Source organism: Panthera leo, chromosome A1 (genome assembly GCF_018350215.1).
Source record: "Panthera leo isolate Ple1 chromosome A1, P.leo_Ple1_pat1.1, whole genome shotgun sequence".
In the NCBI taxonomy this organism is placed as follows: domain Eukaryota; kingdom Metazoa; phylum Chordata; class Mammalia; order Carnivora; family Felidae; genus Panthera; species Panthera leo.
The window spans coordinates 46345424-46364041 of record NC_056679.1 but is presented as its reverse complement, the minus strand read 5'-3'; the positions used below and the strand labels follow the sequence as shown (position 1 = coordinate 46364041).

Sequence of the window (18618 nt, the reverse complement as noted above, 5' to 3'; positions counted from 1 at the left end):
GATTCACTAGGCAGCTGTGTTAGGAAGACGGGGACACAAATAAGTTGAGCATGTGAAAGGTAGCTGGTCAAATAAGTGAGATCAAAAGGGAGGGTATCGTAGTGGAGAAGAAAGCAGGACCTGGGATAGACTATAATTTAGCCTCTCAAGCCTCAGTTTCCTCATATTTGTTGTGGGATAATAATTGCCTGTCTTTCTTGTATGTTAGGAGGATTAAATGAGATGATCTATATAAGGCCTTATATAAAGATGATCTATACACAGTGCCCGTGTATATAATCGCTCCACAAATGTTGTTGTAGCTGAGGTACATAGCCCATGCTATGGAAACATAGATTCACAGAGAAGGGATATTTGACAGATATTGAAGGACAAAAGCAGACGAATAGGTAAAAGGAGGCAGCAATTCCTTTCTCTTATGCTCCCATGTTCGCTGTTCATCCCCTAACACCTGTATTGCTATGGAGGTGATACTAGACTCCTACACACACATTCTACAGAAACTAAAGTCATAATCCAAAAAATGAAAATAGTGACAAACTTTAAGTAATACACAAAGTCAATAAAGACCAAAACTTAAAACCAAAGACTATCAAGCATTTAAATTTTAGATTTTTCTTTGTGACCAAAATGCTTCATTATTAAAACATTAATATTCATATAATGGCATCATCACTGATGAAATCTCTCCTGCCTGTAACAAATGTGATTTCAGCTTGTACTTCTGCAATGAGTGATGAAGAAACTTCCAGATGGAGAGGTGTAATTTGTGAGATTTTCCCTAGTCTATTCACATTGGCTTTAACTTCCATTTTAAATTACAGAGAGAATTCCCAAAATTTCAAATAGCCCCAGGAGATCTGGTGAAATAGCTAATCTCTTTCCATGAGCATGCTAACAAAAGCAATTTCTTACCAAGCTATATGCTACCCAGTGGGACTGATAATGAATCTGCATTATGGTAACCTTTATAAGAAAGGAAGATAAGAAGACCTTTTGGGGAGGTATATTTATTAGGTGGTGAATGTGTCTGCATGTGGATTCTTCTGTTTAGATCCACTTTTCACTGAACTATGCCAAGACCTTCTGTCTTTCTGCTTTCAACAACATTTCTCAATTTAGAATATTCATCCTATTACATACCACAATGTCAGTAAATATCAAACACCAATGTGCTGTAACAGCTTTCTCAGTGTTGAATTTCTTTCATTTGAAAAGGCACTAGATTTATATGACTGATTATGTACTTCATACTAATTTCCCTCTAGCATTTTTAAAGAGTTCGAACTTGTGTTAGCACAGAGTACTGTGTTGTTTGCTTGTTTGTTTGTTTGTTTGTAAATTGGCAAGGGGGGAAACTTCTATGTCGCCACCCAAATATAAAGAAGCAGCATTTACTGGGAGTCTCCTACAGAGGGCACCTTCACCTTATTGGAAACCCAACCGAAAGAGAAACTCGGTGGTTAGCAGAGAAATAACTAAACCTTAAAGTCGGGAGCACTCGTTTGCTTTTGCTAACCAGTTTTCTTCTCTGGTATCTTTGTTACCTTATCTTTAGTAAAAGAACTGGCACCCTCTGCATAATCATTCATAGATACAGGCCAGTAACACTACCTTATTATTATGTTCAGCTCGCTTGTGGGTGAGCTGGAGACAGCTGTTCATATCACCTAAGAGGCAACAGATCAATGAAAGGAAGGGAAGGACAAGTTTTGAGCTGCCTTTTTGCAACAATGTCCTTTATACAACAGAGGATATTTTTAAAGCATTGTATCAGAAAACAAAGGCTGATAATAAAGTAAAATGTTTACAAAACAAACTTCTGCTGTGTTGTTATGATTAGCAAGTGATTTTAGACTAAAATTACTTAAGTAGAAACAAAAAGTAAGTATTTTTTGGATACCAAAAATACCATGGATTATAGACTATAAATATAAAGAAAATAATTGCTATTTAGAAAATTCTGAAAATAGGTATGTGTGAGTGTGTGTGTGTGTGTGTGAGTGTAAAGCAATTCCTTGAAACTGTTTATGTGTAGCTAAACGATAAAAAATATTGTAGTAATCTTGTTATTAAAATAATAGATTATCAAACTGTAAAAATATATTTTCACAGAAAATATTCTTTTAAAACATGTTCAGAATAAGTGCTGTATACAACTACAGGACTTCAAATGCAGCATTACTTTGACATTAATTTTGAATGTCTTATGTCTCATAATAGGTAATAATAGTAATGTACATAAATTGAACATATATATATATGTATACACACACACACACACACACACACACACACCATTTTGCATATTTACCTTTGACGGTTCCTGATAAGGAGAATTCTTTTGGATATTCAAAGCAATTGGATTTATTAGAACATTTTGGCCAAGAACCTGATAATAATAATTCATGAATATTAAGACAAAAAGCAACATTGAAGACATGAGTTTATCTCTTTACATTTTTTAGTTCCTGGATGTGCCATCTAAAACTTACTATATTTACAATGAAGCTTATCAATTATAGATTGCTAACTCAAATATTCGGTGTTTAGAAGTAATCAAGCTTCCAAATGCTACTCTTGGCAAATGGCATTTGGGAACATTTTTACTTTCCTTTAAGTTTACTTTAAATAGATTACAAATAAATGTAAATGCATTTTAGCTATTAAAATTGGTTTGATCCTAAGTCATTTTTAATGCTTTATTCAGTCAAGGCCTAAAGCTTCCTATTAGGACCAAAATGTTCAGAGTATTGGAAATTTTAATTCTTCTCTACTAATAACTATCATCAATGTGTCAATCAAATCACTTAAATAGAAATGTAACAAAGTACTGCCGGGTAAGCATATGCTAAAATTTATGCACTTGTTGTTATCAGTGTGTTTCAAAATCAGTCAAATTTGTTTCTGTGGGAAAAAGACCCATTTTCTTGTTCAGCTGCGTGGGTTGCCTTGTCCTACAGAATGCTAGGGTAAGACCCCAATCCACCTGCCCAGGCATTCCCGCCTCATTGTTGACATTTCCTGGTGTTCAGTGGTTTCTCCCACTTTGTTGCATTCCAGAGCTCAAGGCGCTTCTTTGAAGATACAAGGCCATTCAAGTCTTCCCTACTTTGCAGTCTCACTCTAAAGGGAGAGTAAATGAAAAAGCCACGCAGTTCAGACAATTTAAATGGGGCAGCAGGAGGGCTGTGCTATTGCTCTGTTGGGAATAGCTGTGAGTGATCCCTGAATCACCTCTTGGAAAACAAGTAGAGAGTGGCCTTTCTTGAAATCAGGATGAAAAAGGATAGGAGAAAGAGGCTGGATAGTCCCCGATGGAAAAGCAAACTAAGTCTGGTAAGAGACTACAGAAAAGTAACGTGTTTACACAATCAACTTCTGGTTTCACGCCTGATTTTGCAAAGCACTTCAACAAATGACTTTTACTGGTAGATGCTGCCATTTTCTAATCAAAGGAAACCAGAGATAAGTCACAAAAGTCAAGGAACCTCAGGGGGTTTGCACTCTAACTTGTTAACATCATATATTAGTTAAGTATGTCTCAAGATCTCAAAATCTTATCCCTGAAATAACAGTATTTCCCCAACTCTTGTTCAGGATTCTCCATCCTCATTGTGCTACCTTGTAGCGTGTGACTGCATACATCTACGCAGCAAGTGAGAACACATCAGTAGCTCTGTTAGAGCATATAGAAATTCATTAAACAGTGATAGAAACAGGCAGAGAACCATGAGGCCAGATCCAAATATGCCAGTCTACTATCTTTTCTGTTCCCTTATATAGGAAGCCATAAAAATGTATTTCCTCTGCTTACCTCAAAAAGGTTTCCTTCAAGAATAGTTGTGGGGCAGAAAACCTCACTGAGGCCTTGAGTCTAATTCCTGGCTTAAGCCTCAACTAGTTGCAAGTATAAAGGCAAGTTCTCATATTTTAACAAAATATGTCAGTTTCCTTTTTTGTAAGATCAGAAATGATGTATAAGGACAAATCGAATGGACTGGTAGTGAGAGACTGCCTACAGTCCTACACTGGGAAGGTTTCTCAGACTGCCCCTAAGCTCCCAAGGAGGGATCTGAGAATCATTGGTAATTTCTAGCATGGTCATCGGATGTGAAAATGGCAGGCCAAGACCTGCAGTTCTAGGATTAGATGATCTTCCAGGCTCCCCTAATACAAAATTTCAATGATGTTATGGAAATAAGACTGAACAGAGACAATGTAGATGAAATCTAATCAGGACGAATACCTTTGTCTTCTTTACATCTTCAGCAACCAGCATCCCATCAGTACACAAAAGTAAGTGTGCTTTGTGTTAACAGAGAAGATTATGTACATTAAGGTGATGGTAGAATTAAAGTAAAATTTGTAGAGTATACAAATGAGGGCATACACCTCTGCTTACTCACATTTGAGAGACAGAATTTCACATGCAAACCTGCATTCCCTCATCATCTGTAGCAGCCCGTCAGAGTCCACTATCACTTATATTCCATTCTTGGTGAAGACTCCCAGTGGCTCCTCAGATGATTAAGAAAAGATTTTTTTTCTGTTTAGGTCCCAGATACAAGCCTTAGTTACAGGTCTAAGATTCTCCTTTCTGGCTATTTGATCTAGCATCTCTGGATCTTTGCCTAAAGAATTTTTCCTAAATTAATTGTATATTAGAACAGAAATGAGCATATCTAAAATTTTGTTAGTCTTCAATATCCTGTTATGTGTCACATGATAATATGATTTAGCGAATGAGCAGTCTACACAATTTGGGGATACAGGAAATGTGTGGATAATATAGAAGTAGTTTTAATTACCCAGCTGACCTTTACCTAACACCCGACAGGTGCTAAGCGTTATCCTAGCTATCCAAAAGGAATCGAAATGACTTGAGGCCACCTGAAGAGAAACATATCAACAAGTGTGAAAGTATAAGATAATTGCCTTATCCATCAAAGTACATGCAAGTTACAATACACAAGGATAAATCTGCAAAGATTCCTGGATATGCTGAACCTTGAGCCAATCAGTAAATTATAAATTCTGACTTACATGGGAAATGGTCTGTCTCTTCAGTTCCTTCTCTAAATGCTGGACATGTGAATGAACTGAACTCTGGTTGAAAAACTGAAACAACTTTACAGTCTGTGGGGAAAGCACGTGCCTGAGGACGGCAGAGAAGCAATCTGTACCCCAATGCCAGGATACCACTCCGAGCCTGTGCTTTGATTATGTTAAACAAGAATAAAGAGACCTGTGAAGAATTCTTAGGAAGTGATTTCTTATATAACATCCTGCCAGTATCCCTAGTCCTCTCCTGGAAACCAGTGGGGTGAAGGGTCGATCTGGGCACATCTTTTCAAGGAAAAAATTAACAACAACTTAGAACCTGGCATAGACATTACTAGTGGAGGGTTGTATTACTATTTGCACTGGTAATCCTTAAAACAGTTCATTTCTAAGTTTAAAAATGGGCCAAGTGCATTCTCAGAGGAATCGTGTTCATCCTTTTCCATTCCATTATTAAAAAATGCACCTTTGTTTCAGGATTTAACCTTTGCTAAAGCATAGGGCTGAGACAATCACAACAAAAAACCTCCCCCTTAAAACTAGTACTTCAGAGCCCTGTTAAATCAAAAGAAAAATTCTTTCTCTCCTCCCCAGTCCCACAGCCCCTTAGGATTTTAAATGGTAATGACCAGTTCATTTGAGAAAATGGCATTTTAGTGCTCCCCTTCACAAGCTCTTAAGGCATATGAGGTGTCTCTTTCCCGGTGATGTGCACCTCCTTTTGTTTTCTGGCATTACTGGAACTGACCTGGCATGGATCACTGGGTGAGCAGGCAATCTTAAACACTTCTCATATAAATTACTGGTTCCTTTCCAAGTGCAATTGCTCACAGGGTAATACACCATTTTACAACTCTGATAGCAATGTCTCTTCGTTCTACTGGGTTCCACACCCCCCCAGGAAATGAAGAGACAACAAAGACTGATGGAGATGTGAACCTTAGAAATGTACAATCTGGTTCAACCTTGAGTATGTGCATAGTGGGCGTTTTGGGATCCTTCAATTCTTCTATTTCCTTCTTTTACACCTCTCAAATCTTTTCCTGCTTTCAAAGCCATCTACAAGAACAAAAATATCAAAATGACACACTCCACACATGTGGACACTACACAAAGCAAAGCAGCAATAAATATGGACATCTACGAAAATATATTTTAAAAAATTTTCCAGAAAAGAAAATAATGCTCACATTTTATGATCCCCATTTATTAGGTAGAAACGACACATCTTGCTTCCATGCAAATGAGGCTTACCGTTAATTGAGCACTCCAAGAATCACTGGATGCTAATGATGGCCACATTTTCCAAGCCAGCGTCTTTTTTCCCATGAACTCTAATGACAAGGTGTGTTTTTACTGACAGTTGACTCGGATCAGAGCTTGCAGTATTGTATTTCAGGTTGTGGCTCTGTAAAGCCCTGTAACTTTCTTTGAAGTTAAACAGTGTCAATCTGTTTCCATGTCTGAATAACTCTTAGAAGAGCCTGCCTGACCCAAGTCAACTCATTGAAACATACTATTTCCCCATAATTGATGTTCCAAATGAATGTCCTTTCATAATAAAATGTGCTGGAAAACAAAACAGCTTTGCATCCGGCACAAGTTGCATCATAATTAAATTTTATTTTATCCCATCGAGGCATGCTAAATGTTGAGCAAAATATAATTTTAAGTAATTTGTTTGTATTCTTATCTGTAGGAGCTGGAAATTAACAGCGTTGCTAGTTTGCGTTTACTGTTAAGCCTGGAGAGCAGAGAGATTGCTTTGCAAACATTACAGTTATTATGTCTGCAGTTGGTACTCTTTGTATAAATTATTGATCAGCCAGCTTATTTTTCTTTCTGCTTAATGGATATTATAGCATAGCCGTTTACAACGCTATAGTTAAGGTTGTGTCAGCACTTCCATTATAATAAACCCTCTGTTACAGGGGGTTTATAACTTGTTGTAAAAATTTGCTCTGGGCTGAAACTTGACATACAAGATCTCCGGCTGGAAGGTGGCAATTGTTATTCTTTCAACTTTAAAAAAACTCTTTGTTCTGAAGGGCAATAAATAAATAAACAGTTTATTCTTTTCTAACAATCCTTGAAATTTTGGACTTCAAATAGAACAGTTTTTACAGGCTATTTGTTAGACAATGACCTCTTCTTTTACTTAATAGAGCAAAGAAGAAAAAAGGATGAAGATTATAAATTAAAACAAAACAAAAAAGCAATCCACATAAACTTTTAAAATCAAGTTTAATACATTTCTCCTAACATCACAAAATTATGTGACAATTTATGTTTTCATATTGAACATGCATTTATACTACATAAGACTTCTTCCCCACCCCCATTCCCAGCTATGTATCCCTTAAGCAATTCATAGGTCCTGATACTGATCTTCTTTAGAGGAAAATGAGTTGGGTTATTTAAAGAAAAAGAAGTATGACAATGAGAAAATGCCTCGTATTAAAAGATACAGTTGAACGCAGAATATTTACCAGAGAACTAAGGATTTAAATGTCTGCCTGACTTTTTGACCTTACTTCAATCCAGTCTGCTCTTCCTCTCACAATGGCCTGATTTAAGAGATGAAGGGAATTAATCTCAATTTATATTATTCTTGTTGCTGCTTCCTTTTACAATCCAACTCTAAAATGATCTCACTGTGTTTATTTTTCTATTGGATATTTGGCTGTGCAATTCAATACCAACCCAGAGATGGAATTAGGACACTTACACTGGAAGTAAGGAGTGATGGACAAGTATAACTAAATTATCAGGGAGAGTTGACTGGCTGTCATGGAAATTATGTAGTTTGGAGTCAGGAAAACAATCCTAAGATGGCTTTTTTTTTTTTTTTCCTTTTCTTTGTAACTATTCTTCTCTTTGCCATTACCTTCTCTCTCCCCTGGCATGGGTTTAGAGATTTCTTAAAATATGCCCTATAACCAGCAAAGTATTTTTGGCTACATGTCACCTTCATTCTGAACCAGGAGAAAAGGAGGTGAGGACAGAAGTTTAGGGAGAGAGGTACAGTGGTGCAAATCCTGCCAGTTGGCTCTGAGATCTATGCAAACAGGAATATGAATAGATCATTACTATATGCATTCAGTAAGAATATGTACAGTCCATGCATTTCCATGCTGTAAAACAGGTCAAAGTTATTTATAACCATTTAAACCACTTCTTTATTAAGAACGGAAGTTTGTAATGTAAAGTTTGAGTGCTTCAAGTTATAGTGTGCTCACCTTCAGCTCCCCACCTTCTGTCCTTCGGGTAATTTATCACCAAGCTCTTCTGCGCCTGATTAGAGAGTGTATCCGGGAGATAAAAGTCTTATTCCTCGTTCTTGAGGAAAGGCAGGGAATTGGAAAAGAGGGGAAGACTGAGGAAGTGAGAGTCACTACAAGTCAGAAGTTAGAACCCTAGGTGGGGAAGGCAGAGGCAGAACGCGTAGAGGTAGAGAAGTCTGTGCTTCAGGCAGTCAAAGTATATCTGCTGAGCTGATTGGTGAGGCCGAGTGTCTAAGTTAAAAAGGCTTGAGAGAGTTACTTGGCATAATTTCTCCATCTTCAATGATTTACTACTGAAGTGCAAACATCAATTTTGGACTCTCTCCTGAGAAACGTTTAACAAAGTCAGTGAACTACTGGTACCCTGATACCTTCCTAGATTTGCCAAACTTGGATAGCTCTTTAATAAACCTCTGCCTGAAGTTTATCTTTTTTTTTTTTTTCCTACTAAGGAAACAGGTCCATTAGTAAATATGCAGATGTAAAAATGATCTTCCTCTTTACTTCTCCGTTGTGATATATCTTAGAATTGTTCAGAAGTGCACTCTATTGTTAAAGCTATTTGTGCCGGGTGTGCTAATGCACTCTTTGATTGAGTGAATTAGCAGTCATAACAATCTGGCAGTCTGGCCATAGAAGTGTGCTCAAATTGATTTGTGTTATGGCTGGACTGGAAAATCTAGTGTTAGTTGTTTTTTGCCCTGGGGCATTGTTTGTACCAAACTCCACTTTTCATTTAATTTTCCAATACATTTTGAAAGATTGAAATGCTTGTGATCAACATTTGATCCACTTGCATTATTTAAAAAAAAAATTCTGAAAGTAATTTCAGATTCCAAAAAACCTTGCTTTCAATTAGAGTAAACATAATTAGAGTGACGTCGTGCTCGGAATGGTAAATCTCCCTTTGAATCTATTAAGCGTGTTATCTCCTTGTCCTGTCACTGAAAGGAATTCAGTATATATCTGAAGTATATATCTGTATTTTTCTGTGCATGCTTCTAATAGAACTTGGGGAAAACTTGAAAGAATAAAATTGTAATGAACCTTTTCTTGTTTCCTTTGTGCAAATGCCCAAATTATTTCTGTTTCGCTTAGTGATGCTAGAAAAGGAGGATCCTCAAAGCTTTCAGGAAATTTTGAGATATACCAGAAACATATGCAGATATGTGTTATCTTTAAGTTACCCAGTCATTTGTTTTTTATAGTGCATGAAATATGCATTTTCAATCTTTTTCTTTCAAATAACTATATCAATTGCTATATTGAAACTCTTAAGATTTAAAGACATGACTTATCCTGGCTTTGTCAATATTTGTATCTTTCTTACAATCTTCTGCTTTGCAGTCATTTACCAGAATTATAATGCAGCATGAATAAACCTAAAAAATGACTATTGATTACAGAGAAAGCTTTGTGAAATCATTTAGTCAGTTTCCCCACTTGAGAAATCAGTGAATAAAATAGGTCAATAGAAAATGATGCAAAGGATGTAATACAGTGCTATGCCACCCTGGGTTATAAAAAGGGTCAAAAATAAATCCCCATAGAATTCATGATTTTATACTCGTAAAATAAAATGATACTTACCAAATCCCAACTATAAATCCTCCTTTCTACAGATTTATTCTTCTTTTTTAAAAACCACAGGTTTGGAACATATATTTTTTATGTTGCCCTGTTTCAGTAGAAGCATTCCCTTGTCACTGCCCCCTTTTAACCAAATAGGATGCCCTCATCATCGAGCTAAAGTGCCTGTTGTCATCCAGGTATTCCCCGGGACTTTAGCTGCAACAGCTACTCTGTGTTTCCTCACTGTCTCCTGCAACCTTACAGCTCTTCTGAAAAACTGCATTTCATACTGCACTGAACTCTGTGTCCTGTGTCGATTTCTGTTAAGTAATAGATGGTGAGACCTGAGACCACTCTCTCTATTAGTTCCCATTCATTGGGATGTCGTCGCGGGGCACGAGAGGAGCGGGGAGGAGAGGGGAGGGGCCAGGAGGGGGCAGAGGGAGGGAAGAAAATACCTTCCCTGAACTGGTACAAGCTCAGCTTCAAACGACATCCTAGGAAAGAAATTAAAGACTTCTTAATTAGTGCAGCAATTAAGCTTTCTTGGTAGCATTTTAATCAGCACAGGCCCTATCAAAGGACAAACAGAACGATTTGCAGGTCTTTGAATTTTAAACAGTCTTATTGATTTCAGCACAATACGTCTTCACAAAACACAGGGAGAATTTTCTAATATCAGTTACAGTACTTTGAGTTTTGCTTATGCAAATTTGGTGCAGGTTGGAAAAGATGAGATGGAGGGAGAGGACCTGAAACAGCCAAGGATGTAAAACAATAAACAAACAAGACAAAAGCTTTGAAAGCTAAAGATGCAGGAGAAAGAGTGAGAATTTGAAATCTCTGTGGAATTGATTTATCTGCTGATGGTAAATACTATTTGCCTTAATCATTGGTAACATTTCTAAAAGAAAGAAAGAAAGAAAGGGAAAGAAAAAGAGAAAAAGAAACAAGGAAAGAATCTTAAATCTAAAATATTTGAGGCTTTTTTTCCCTATTTAATTTGCATTAGATGCTTCTTCTAATCCTATTGTTTGATCAAAGGGGCATGTGGTAGTTCTCAGAAACGGTTTAGAGACCTGAGGTTGGGGGGTGGGGGGGGGAGCTCCCATTCAGGTGGGGGTAAAGGCCCCAAGCCCTACCTCTGAACGGAGCACGTGCTGGGAGGCGCAGGATTCCCTGCAGAAAATTTGGAGTTTGCTTCAAAGCTGGGTGGGATTATGGCTTGGTCAGCTATTATTACTTCCTGCCTGTGGCTTCCGAACATGGCAGGTACTGGGTGAGTGGCAGTTTAAGGAAATGTGAGAAATGAGAATGATAAGGGCAGATTCTCAGCACTTAATTCTGATTTTTTCCCATTTCTGGATCTAGAAGTTAAAATGAGGAAACTATAGTTTAGCGTTTTTAGCTATATCGGACTTTATTAAAGTTGTGCATGCAATTCCAAAATAAAATTAGTTTTTCAGGACTCAATATCGTCTTCTTTTCCCCCACTCATTAACATAGTAATTTGGCATTTTTAAAAAAGGTACTATTTTCCAAAACATGTGTCAACACTTAACGTGGTGTTTTGATGTATGTGACATATTATCGAATCCCTATTTTTGAGGATTGATGGGAGGAGTGAAAAAGTAATATAAATTATTTCTGAATATATTAAAATGCATTGGCTAATTAGGCCAAAGAACTGTGTAAACTCCAGCTATCTTTGCAGAAGTTTATCTACTTTTTAGCAACAATCAATTTTCTGAATTCTTATGACCCAGGAAAGCCTCCTGATATAACTGCTGTGCCCCAAAAAGTTTAGCATAAACTTAGACAGATTAGTCAATGGTGCCATATTTCTCTGTAGATATTTCCTGTGCCTTTTGACACCAAATTTCAAAAAGTTTAAAAAATTAAAACGACAAAGAGAAATGTGATCATCATTTCAGCACCAAAATGGCAGAATTTCATTATGAAATTTCCCAACCCTGGGAACCTGATGCTAATAGTTTATTTTTTAACTCTACCCAATGCTTCAGCATTGTTTCTGTCTTGTGAAGTTAATAAACCTGTACAGACAGGTTTAAAGCCTAATTGCTTGAGATTCCTAGAGATATAAACAGAGAACAAACTTGACCTATGTTCAGATCATAGGTTGGTCAAAAATCCTTGAAAAAGAAAAAACCCTCCATGCAACAAGTTAGAAAGAGAAGAGGAGAGAGGAAGGCAAAGAGGAAGAGAGTCAGTCTAAACTCAGCCTCATGTTTTTAAGCATAGCTACCCTTTCTGCCTTTACAAGTCAACTAGTGAGCTTGTTTTGTTCTTCTCATTATTTACAAAACACATTTGCACTGACAAACTGAGAAAAGGACTTTCCCAAATACACTGAAACTTCTCAAATATGAAAGAAAATAATGTGTGATTCCTATAAAACACTGGCAATTAGCCTGGGGTCTTAAAGGACGTGGGGATAGTTGTTTTCTATGCAAGACAGGTGAATTAATTACAGAGTTTTAGGTAAGAAAAAAGTATTTTCTTGTTTTCCCCTTTCTCAATCTTCAAGGGTGCCTGATTTCTTCAAAGTCTCTAGGTAAAAGCAGCATTTCTGACCTTCCTTTGGGGGTGAGAGTGAAGTTATTCTGAACGGTCCACATCATGGCAAGCATTTCTTTCTTTCCATAATCTATCAGGAAATAAGAAACTAAATACAGAGGATTCCATTATCCTGAAGTGACTTCAGACTGCCTTTCCCCCCACAACTGTCCTGGAATTTTCACTCTCTTTACACTAATAAATAATTTAACAGAGAGAGTAACACAATCGGCTGCATCAAACATAGGCTTTGCTCACATGTGAAGCTCCCTGAAAATAATTTCTTAATAATCACGAAGTGAGGGGATGTGTTTTCATTTATATCTTATTGCCAACACGAGCGCAGATAAATCCTCAATCCTTGAAGGAGAGCTCGGAGCGCTCTGGCTCCTCTTTTAAGTTGGCAGGCGATTGCTCAGAAGGTTTTGGGGAAAAAAAAAAATTACGAGTCGTCGCGGACGAAATGGAATATTAGACATGCAACCTAACGGTAGTAGCAGAAGAGAAGTAGATCGTCTCCCTCTCCTTTCCCGACCGCCACTTCTGTGTCCCCGGCTCTTCCTCTCCGTCCCTCGCGTAGTTTCTTCCTTATCCTCCCCCCCTCCCCTCCTTTTCTCGCTCACTCGCTTTCCCTCCGCGTCTCGCGCTCTCGGAGTCTCTGCTCCGAGTTCCTGGTTGGATAATTTGGGTTAATACTAGTGAGTGAGGTTTTTGCGGCTTCAAAGGGTATTTCAAGTTTCCGGAGCTCCTCCCCTCTGCACCGTGTGACAACAACAACTCGTCCAGCCGGCAGCCTGCACTTTTCAGCTCATTTTCTCTCTGTCATTCCCCTCTCAATCTTTGATCAATGTACTTGCCAGGGAGAACCCAAGTCCTTCAAACCTCCTCCTTTTCACCTTCATCCTTAACTTTGTGCTAGAGCGGGACCCACACAACAACAGCCGACCCTCCCCGCCCCCGCCCCCCCTCCCAAACCAGCCCCCGATCCCAGCCCCCGGAGAGGACTCGCATTTCGACTTGCGGGACACTTTTGTGCGTTTCTCTCCAGAGCGCCTCTCGCGCTCGCCCCTCCTGCGCTCGCTTTCTTGCCCTCACCTCCTTGTTTCCCCCCCTTTCTCCTTCTCGTTCTCCCCTGGAGTTGTTGTTGTTGTTGTTATACCCCCTCGCTCCTTCTCCCCCCTCTCTTTTCCCCCTTCCCCTCCCCGGGGTGTGTGGCAACTTTTCCCCTCGCTTCTCCTTCTTCGCTCTCCCCTTATATGTGACCATGGCAGTGCCGGCGGCTTTGATCCCTCCGACCCAGCTGGTCCCCCCTCAACCCCCGATCTCCACGTCTGCTTCCTCCTCCGGCACCACCACCTCCACCTCCTCGGCGACCTCGTCTCCGGCTCCGTCCATCGGGCCCCCGGCGTCCTCAGGGCCAACTCTGTTCCGGCCGGAGCCCATCGCTTCGGCGGCGGCGGCGGCGGCGGCGGCCACAGTCACCTCCACCGGCGGCGGCGGCGCGGGCAACGGAGGCGGCGGCGGCGGCGGCAGCAACTGCAACCCCAGCCTGGCGACCGCGAGCGGCGGCGGCGGCGGCGGCGGCGGCAGCGGCGGCGGCGGCGGCGGCGGCGGCATTAGCGCCGGCGGCGGCGGCGCCTCCAGCACCCCCATCAACGCGAGCACCGGCAGCAGCAGCAGTAGTAGTAGCAGCAGCAGCAGCAGCAGTAGCAGCAGCAGCAGCAGCAGCAGCAGCAGCAGCAGCAGTAGCAGCAGCAGCTGCGGCCCCCTCCCCGGGAAACCCGTGTACTCGACCCCGTCCCCAGTGGAAAACACCCCTCAGAATAATGAGTGCAAAATGGTGGATCTGAGGGGGGCCAAAGTGGCTTCCTTCACGGTGGAGGGCTGCGAGCTGATCTGCCTGCCCCAGGCTTTCGACCTGTTCCTGAAGCACTTGGTGGGGGGCTTGCACACGGTCTACACCAAGCTGAAGCGGCTGGAGATCACGCCGGTGGTGTGCAATGTGGAACAGGTTCGCATCCTGAGGGGACTGGGCGCCATCCAGCCCGGAGTGAACCGCTGCAAACTCATCTCCAGGAAGGACTTCGAGACCCTCTACAATGACTGCACCAACGCAAGGTAAAGAGCGGGGGGTAGCCTCCGCCGCCCGCGGTCCCTTTCCTCCCGCCTCCTCCTCACCCTTCCCTCGCTCCCTTCCTGGCGCCTCCAGCTCCGCGCGCCCGCGAGCCGCGCGCCCTGGAGAGCACGGCCCTCTCCTCCCTTTCCTCGAGGCTCGCCAGCCGCTCCCGACCCTCCGACAAGTTGGCACCTCACCCTGCCCAGATCTCGCTCTTCCGCCCGGTCCCCACCTTGCTCGTCTGGGCGCAGGGGCTTGGCTGCTGTGGGACGCGGGAACCGCGAGCCTCGGGGCGGAGGGGGCGGGAAGGAGGAGGACCGTGCATTTCCAGGAGCCACAGCCCCCTTCCTGGGCCGCGCCAGCGTCTGGGGACCCCTCACAGCACGGCTGCCAGAGTGTGTGCTCCCTCGGACCCGGGTTCCACCGCGAGCCGGTGGGGGGGGGGGGGGCACCGGCGGGGCTGGTCGGCGGCGCCCGAGCGGCGTCCCGGGGGCGGGGAGAGGTCGTGACCCCGACCCGCTGGGTTCGGGAGCGGGAAGGCGCGCCCCGGGTGAGGGGCCCGCGAGGAAGCTGCGGGCCTGGGCCTCTTCGAGGCCGGGAGGGAAAAGACCTCCGAGGACGAGAAGCCCCGGAGCGATCCCGGGGGACCCGCTTTGAGCTCAGTCCCAAAGCCCCGAGGGGAAGCCCGCTGAGGGGAGGGGTCTGTGTGTGCGCGCACGTGTGCGTGTGGCCGCCTGTGAGCTTGTGCAAAGGAGATAAAGGGGTACGTTTGCCCCGGGGCAGATGCGAGGGAACCAGCGGGTTTCCTTCTGCAGGGGGAGTTGACGGGTGCCTGAGACTCTTGGAAGCTGAGCTGGAGAGATGGGGAAGGAAGACTGAAGCACACACTCTCTTTCTCTCTCTCTCCAAATTGTTTTTCTTTTTCTTTTTCTTTTTCTTTTTTTTTCTTTCTTTACTTTTTTTTTTTTTTTTTTTGAAGGTTAGTAGCTCACGCAATGAGCAGGTGCAAGCTTTGCACTGGGGTGTTCCGCAGACCTGAATCCCCCGTGCTGTGGCTTCCACAGCCCGGCAAAGCGCGCGAACCCTGGAGGCCAGGGGACCCGGTGCCTGGCCCGACCGGTTTTATGCTAATGAACGCTCACTGGGGGAGGATCTACCGAGAGGGGGCGGGAGTGGGGTAACTTGTCAGTTTCGGGGTGGAAATGTTCTTTCCACCTGCTTTCACAGTGCAGCCTGGTCCCCCGTTCCAGGCAGAGGGAAAAGTTGAGATGCCTGGAGAAAGAGAGTAGGGAAACTTGGATACCAGAAGCGGACGCGTGGGAACTGCGCGCAAAATTTGCGCGGGGACTGCGATACCCTCCAAATAAGTTTAAGACCGGGAGAAGGAAGAGAGTTGTACTCTTTTAGGAGGTGTGTCCCCTAATAGAGCTAGGGCAACTGAGCTGCGAAGGAAAGAGGGGTAGGACGAGACCAAAAGGAAACAGGGGTGAAAAAGCCCCTAGCTATTACTTCCTTGGAAGACTTCTGGCTAGTGCCCCGGGAAGGCTGTAAGACGAAAGCTGACTCCAACTCGAACCTTGCGAATGTCCTATTCTGACCTAGCCAGAAACTCTTTTCCTTGTTTGCCATCCTTTGCATGGGGTCTTGAGTGTGTGTCTGGGTTTTGAACCTTCATTTCTATTATTTTTGGGTGACTGCTGAGAGCGCGTGCATGTGTGTACGCGCGCGCGTGCCCAAGAGGATGGACAGGTGGCAGTAAAGATTGAGGGGTGATCTTGATCACTAAACGTCATTTACCGAGATAATTGGAGTCCTAGGACGTCCAGAGGATAAAATATTTGCCAACAATGTATTGTTAAAAGTACTCAAATCAGGGCAGAAAATTGTTACAGTTGGAAAGAATGCTAGTTGAAATTTGAAGCCAGTTGGTTGTTATGAAATTGTCTACCTATCTAGTAATTTGGTGAAAAGCTACTGTGTTTCTCTTTAGTAATCAAACCATTCTGCTCTTGAAATCTCTTTGTGTGTTTCTTACAGCACATACTGTACTCGATAATTAATGACCATTACACATAACACACACACACACAAAAATTGCCAGAGAAAACTTCTTTCAATGACTGCAACGTTACAATCAATGTAAAGCAGGTAGTGGTACCCCTCTTATAATTACTCCCTTGATTTTTTTTCCCCTGAAATTTTGCTTAGTGTTTGGAATTGAAGTCCTCACTATACGGTTGGAAAATATTCTTAAAGTTACTAACAAAAATGTTTTAATTAGTTTTTTTTTTTCCCTGAGGTTAACAATAGCTCTGGAGTTTAAACTTTCACAGCCAACATAAGTTAAATCCAATAGAACTATTATATCTCTTCAAAAATATTTCATCAATATTCTAATTATGTTTCAATCACCTCGTCTTAATATTTTACAATTACACGTGTTATTCTAAAACTCAGTTTCAGGTTATTTTTAAGTTAAACGTGGTTAGTTTGTTGATTTACTCTTGCGTTTGATCTTTCATCATCTACAAGCCTTACTCAAACCTATATACATGCAAATACAGCAGTCATTAACCTTAGAAGATGTGTAATTGGAGATCTTTACCTAGGTTTTCTTAACTCTGCACTGTAATCAAACCTGCAAAAAATCAATTTGTAAATCAAAACTGTAAAAAAAAAAATAGAAAACTTATCGTGGAACTCCCTGTCACTAAAACATATTGTTTGCATTATATTACACTATTATTTTTAATGATAATTACAAGTGTTACTGTCTTATTTCTTACTTTGAAAGCAATACCTACAATACTTGCACCTTGGATCTTCAAAACTAAAATTACTCTTTCCATTCAAGTCCAGTTTATGCCTTTTCTATTAAGATCCTTTTTCATTCACCTAGATATATTGATTTCTTTCATTCTGGTTTCTTTCTCCTTTGGCTATTTAAGAGACGATCTAAAGGAATAATTTATGCAGAGGGTAAGACAAACTGTGCAAAAGGCAAACTATATAAAATAATATATACATAGTGTATAAGAAACATCAAATCTTAGCACTCTCATCTTTTTACAGAACATATATCTAATTCTGTCTCTTGATAGCATTTAGATACCAGGGAATCTGAGAAACCAAAATGATATCAAAGAGAAAAAAGGTTCATAAACTTGCTCAAAGTGGCTCAGTAAGTTGGTGACAAACCTTAGAGTGGATTTAATTTGCTTGGGGCTATTGCATCAGTATGCTATCTATAAAAACTAGAATAAATGTTGAAGCCATCTGTCACTACCACAAGGAGATGAAACAGAGACTATCACTTGCTTGATAGTAAAGCTAAAAGTAAGAGTCCAAAAATGAGAGAATATGTAAGGAAATATATTTAAAAGTTGTCAAAGGACAGAGTCTGACCTTGATCAGCTTCCTCCAATTATTATTTTTAAACTAAACATTAGTTGCATGAACTTGGCTGGTGCATCAGAGGTCACTTAATTAACTGGTAACCACTAAACAGCAACAACAAAAGGAAAGTAATTATGTACATGGTCAAGCCTCTGTTTGTATGAGTCAGTCGCTTGTTTGTAGATTTGGGTTAGGATTCAATTTTCTGTGAATTCAGGTAATAAAAAGTGACTGCTGTATTGTGTTATCTAAAATGTTTATTTTTTGAATATTGCCAGAGGGAGATTTTGTTTCAGGATCTTTCAAACCAGATTGTGATTTGGGTCTTATGTAGCCCTAGTATTGTGGAGGTTTTTAACTTAAATAGATTCCAGTTGGTTTTATCAGACATTTTATATGCATATAGATATATTCACAAATAGTATTCCTTTGTCTTAAAAGTCAATACTATCCATAGACAGCAAATTGAAAGACTTTTCAAGTCTTTTTTTGTCCAGTAGTAATATATGGATGCAATTTTACTGTAAGAAATATAAAATATTCTCCAACACTTGGCTCTGTTGTTTGTCAGGAGTTTTAATAAAGATGGCAAACTGAACCAGTCTATAT

The 18618-nt window shown here is 41.1% G+C and overlaps 1 protein-coding gene across 2 annotated transcripts in view; it reads left to right on the top strand.

Moving 5' to 3' along the window:
- The first annotated feature begins 13486 nt into the window (after positions 1 to 13486).
- Positions 13487 to 18618, top strand: part of DACH1 (dachshund family transcription factor 1) — a 429942-nt gene continuing 424810 nt past the window's right edge. The window contains exon 1 of one of the 2 annotated variants that reach the window (XM_042927656.1): positions 13487 to 14615. In XM_042927656.1, the coding sequence (XP_042783590.1) occupies positions 13762 to 14615 (854 nt within the window). In that variant the 5' untranslated portion in view covers positions 13487 to 13761. The remainder of the gene's footprint in view (positions 14616 to 18618) is intronic. The other variant, XM_042927663.1, reaches the window with a different exon arrangement.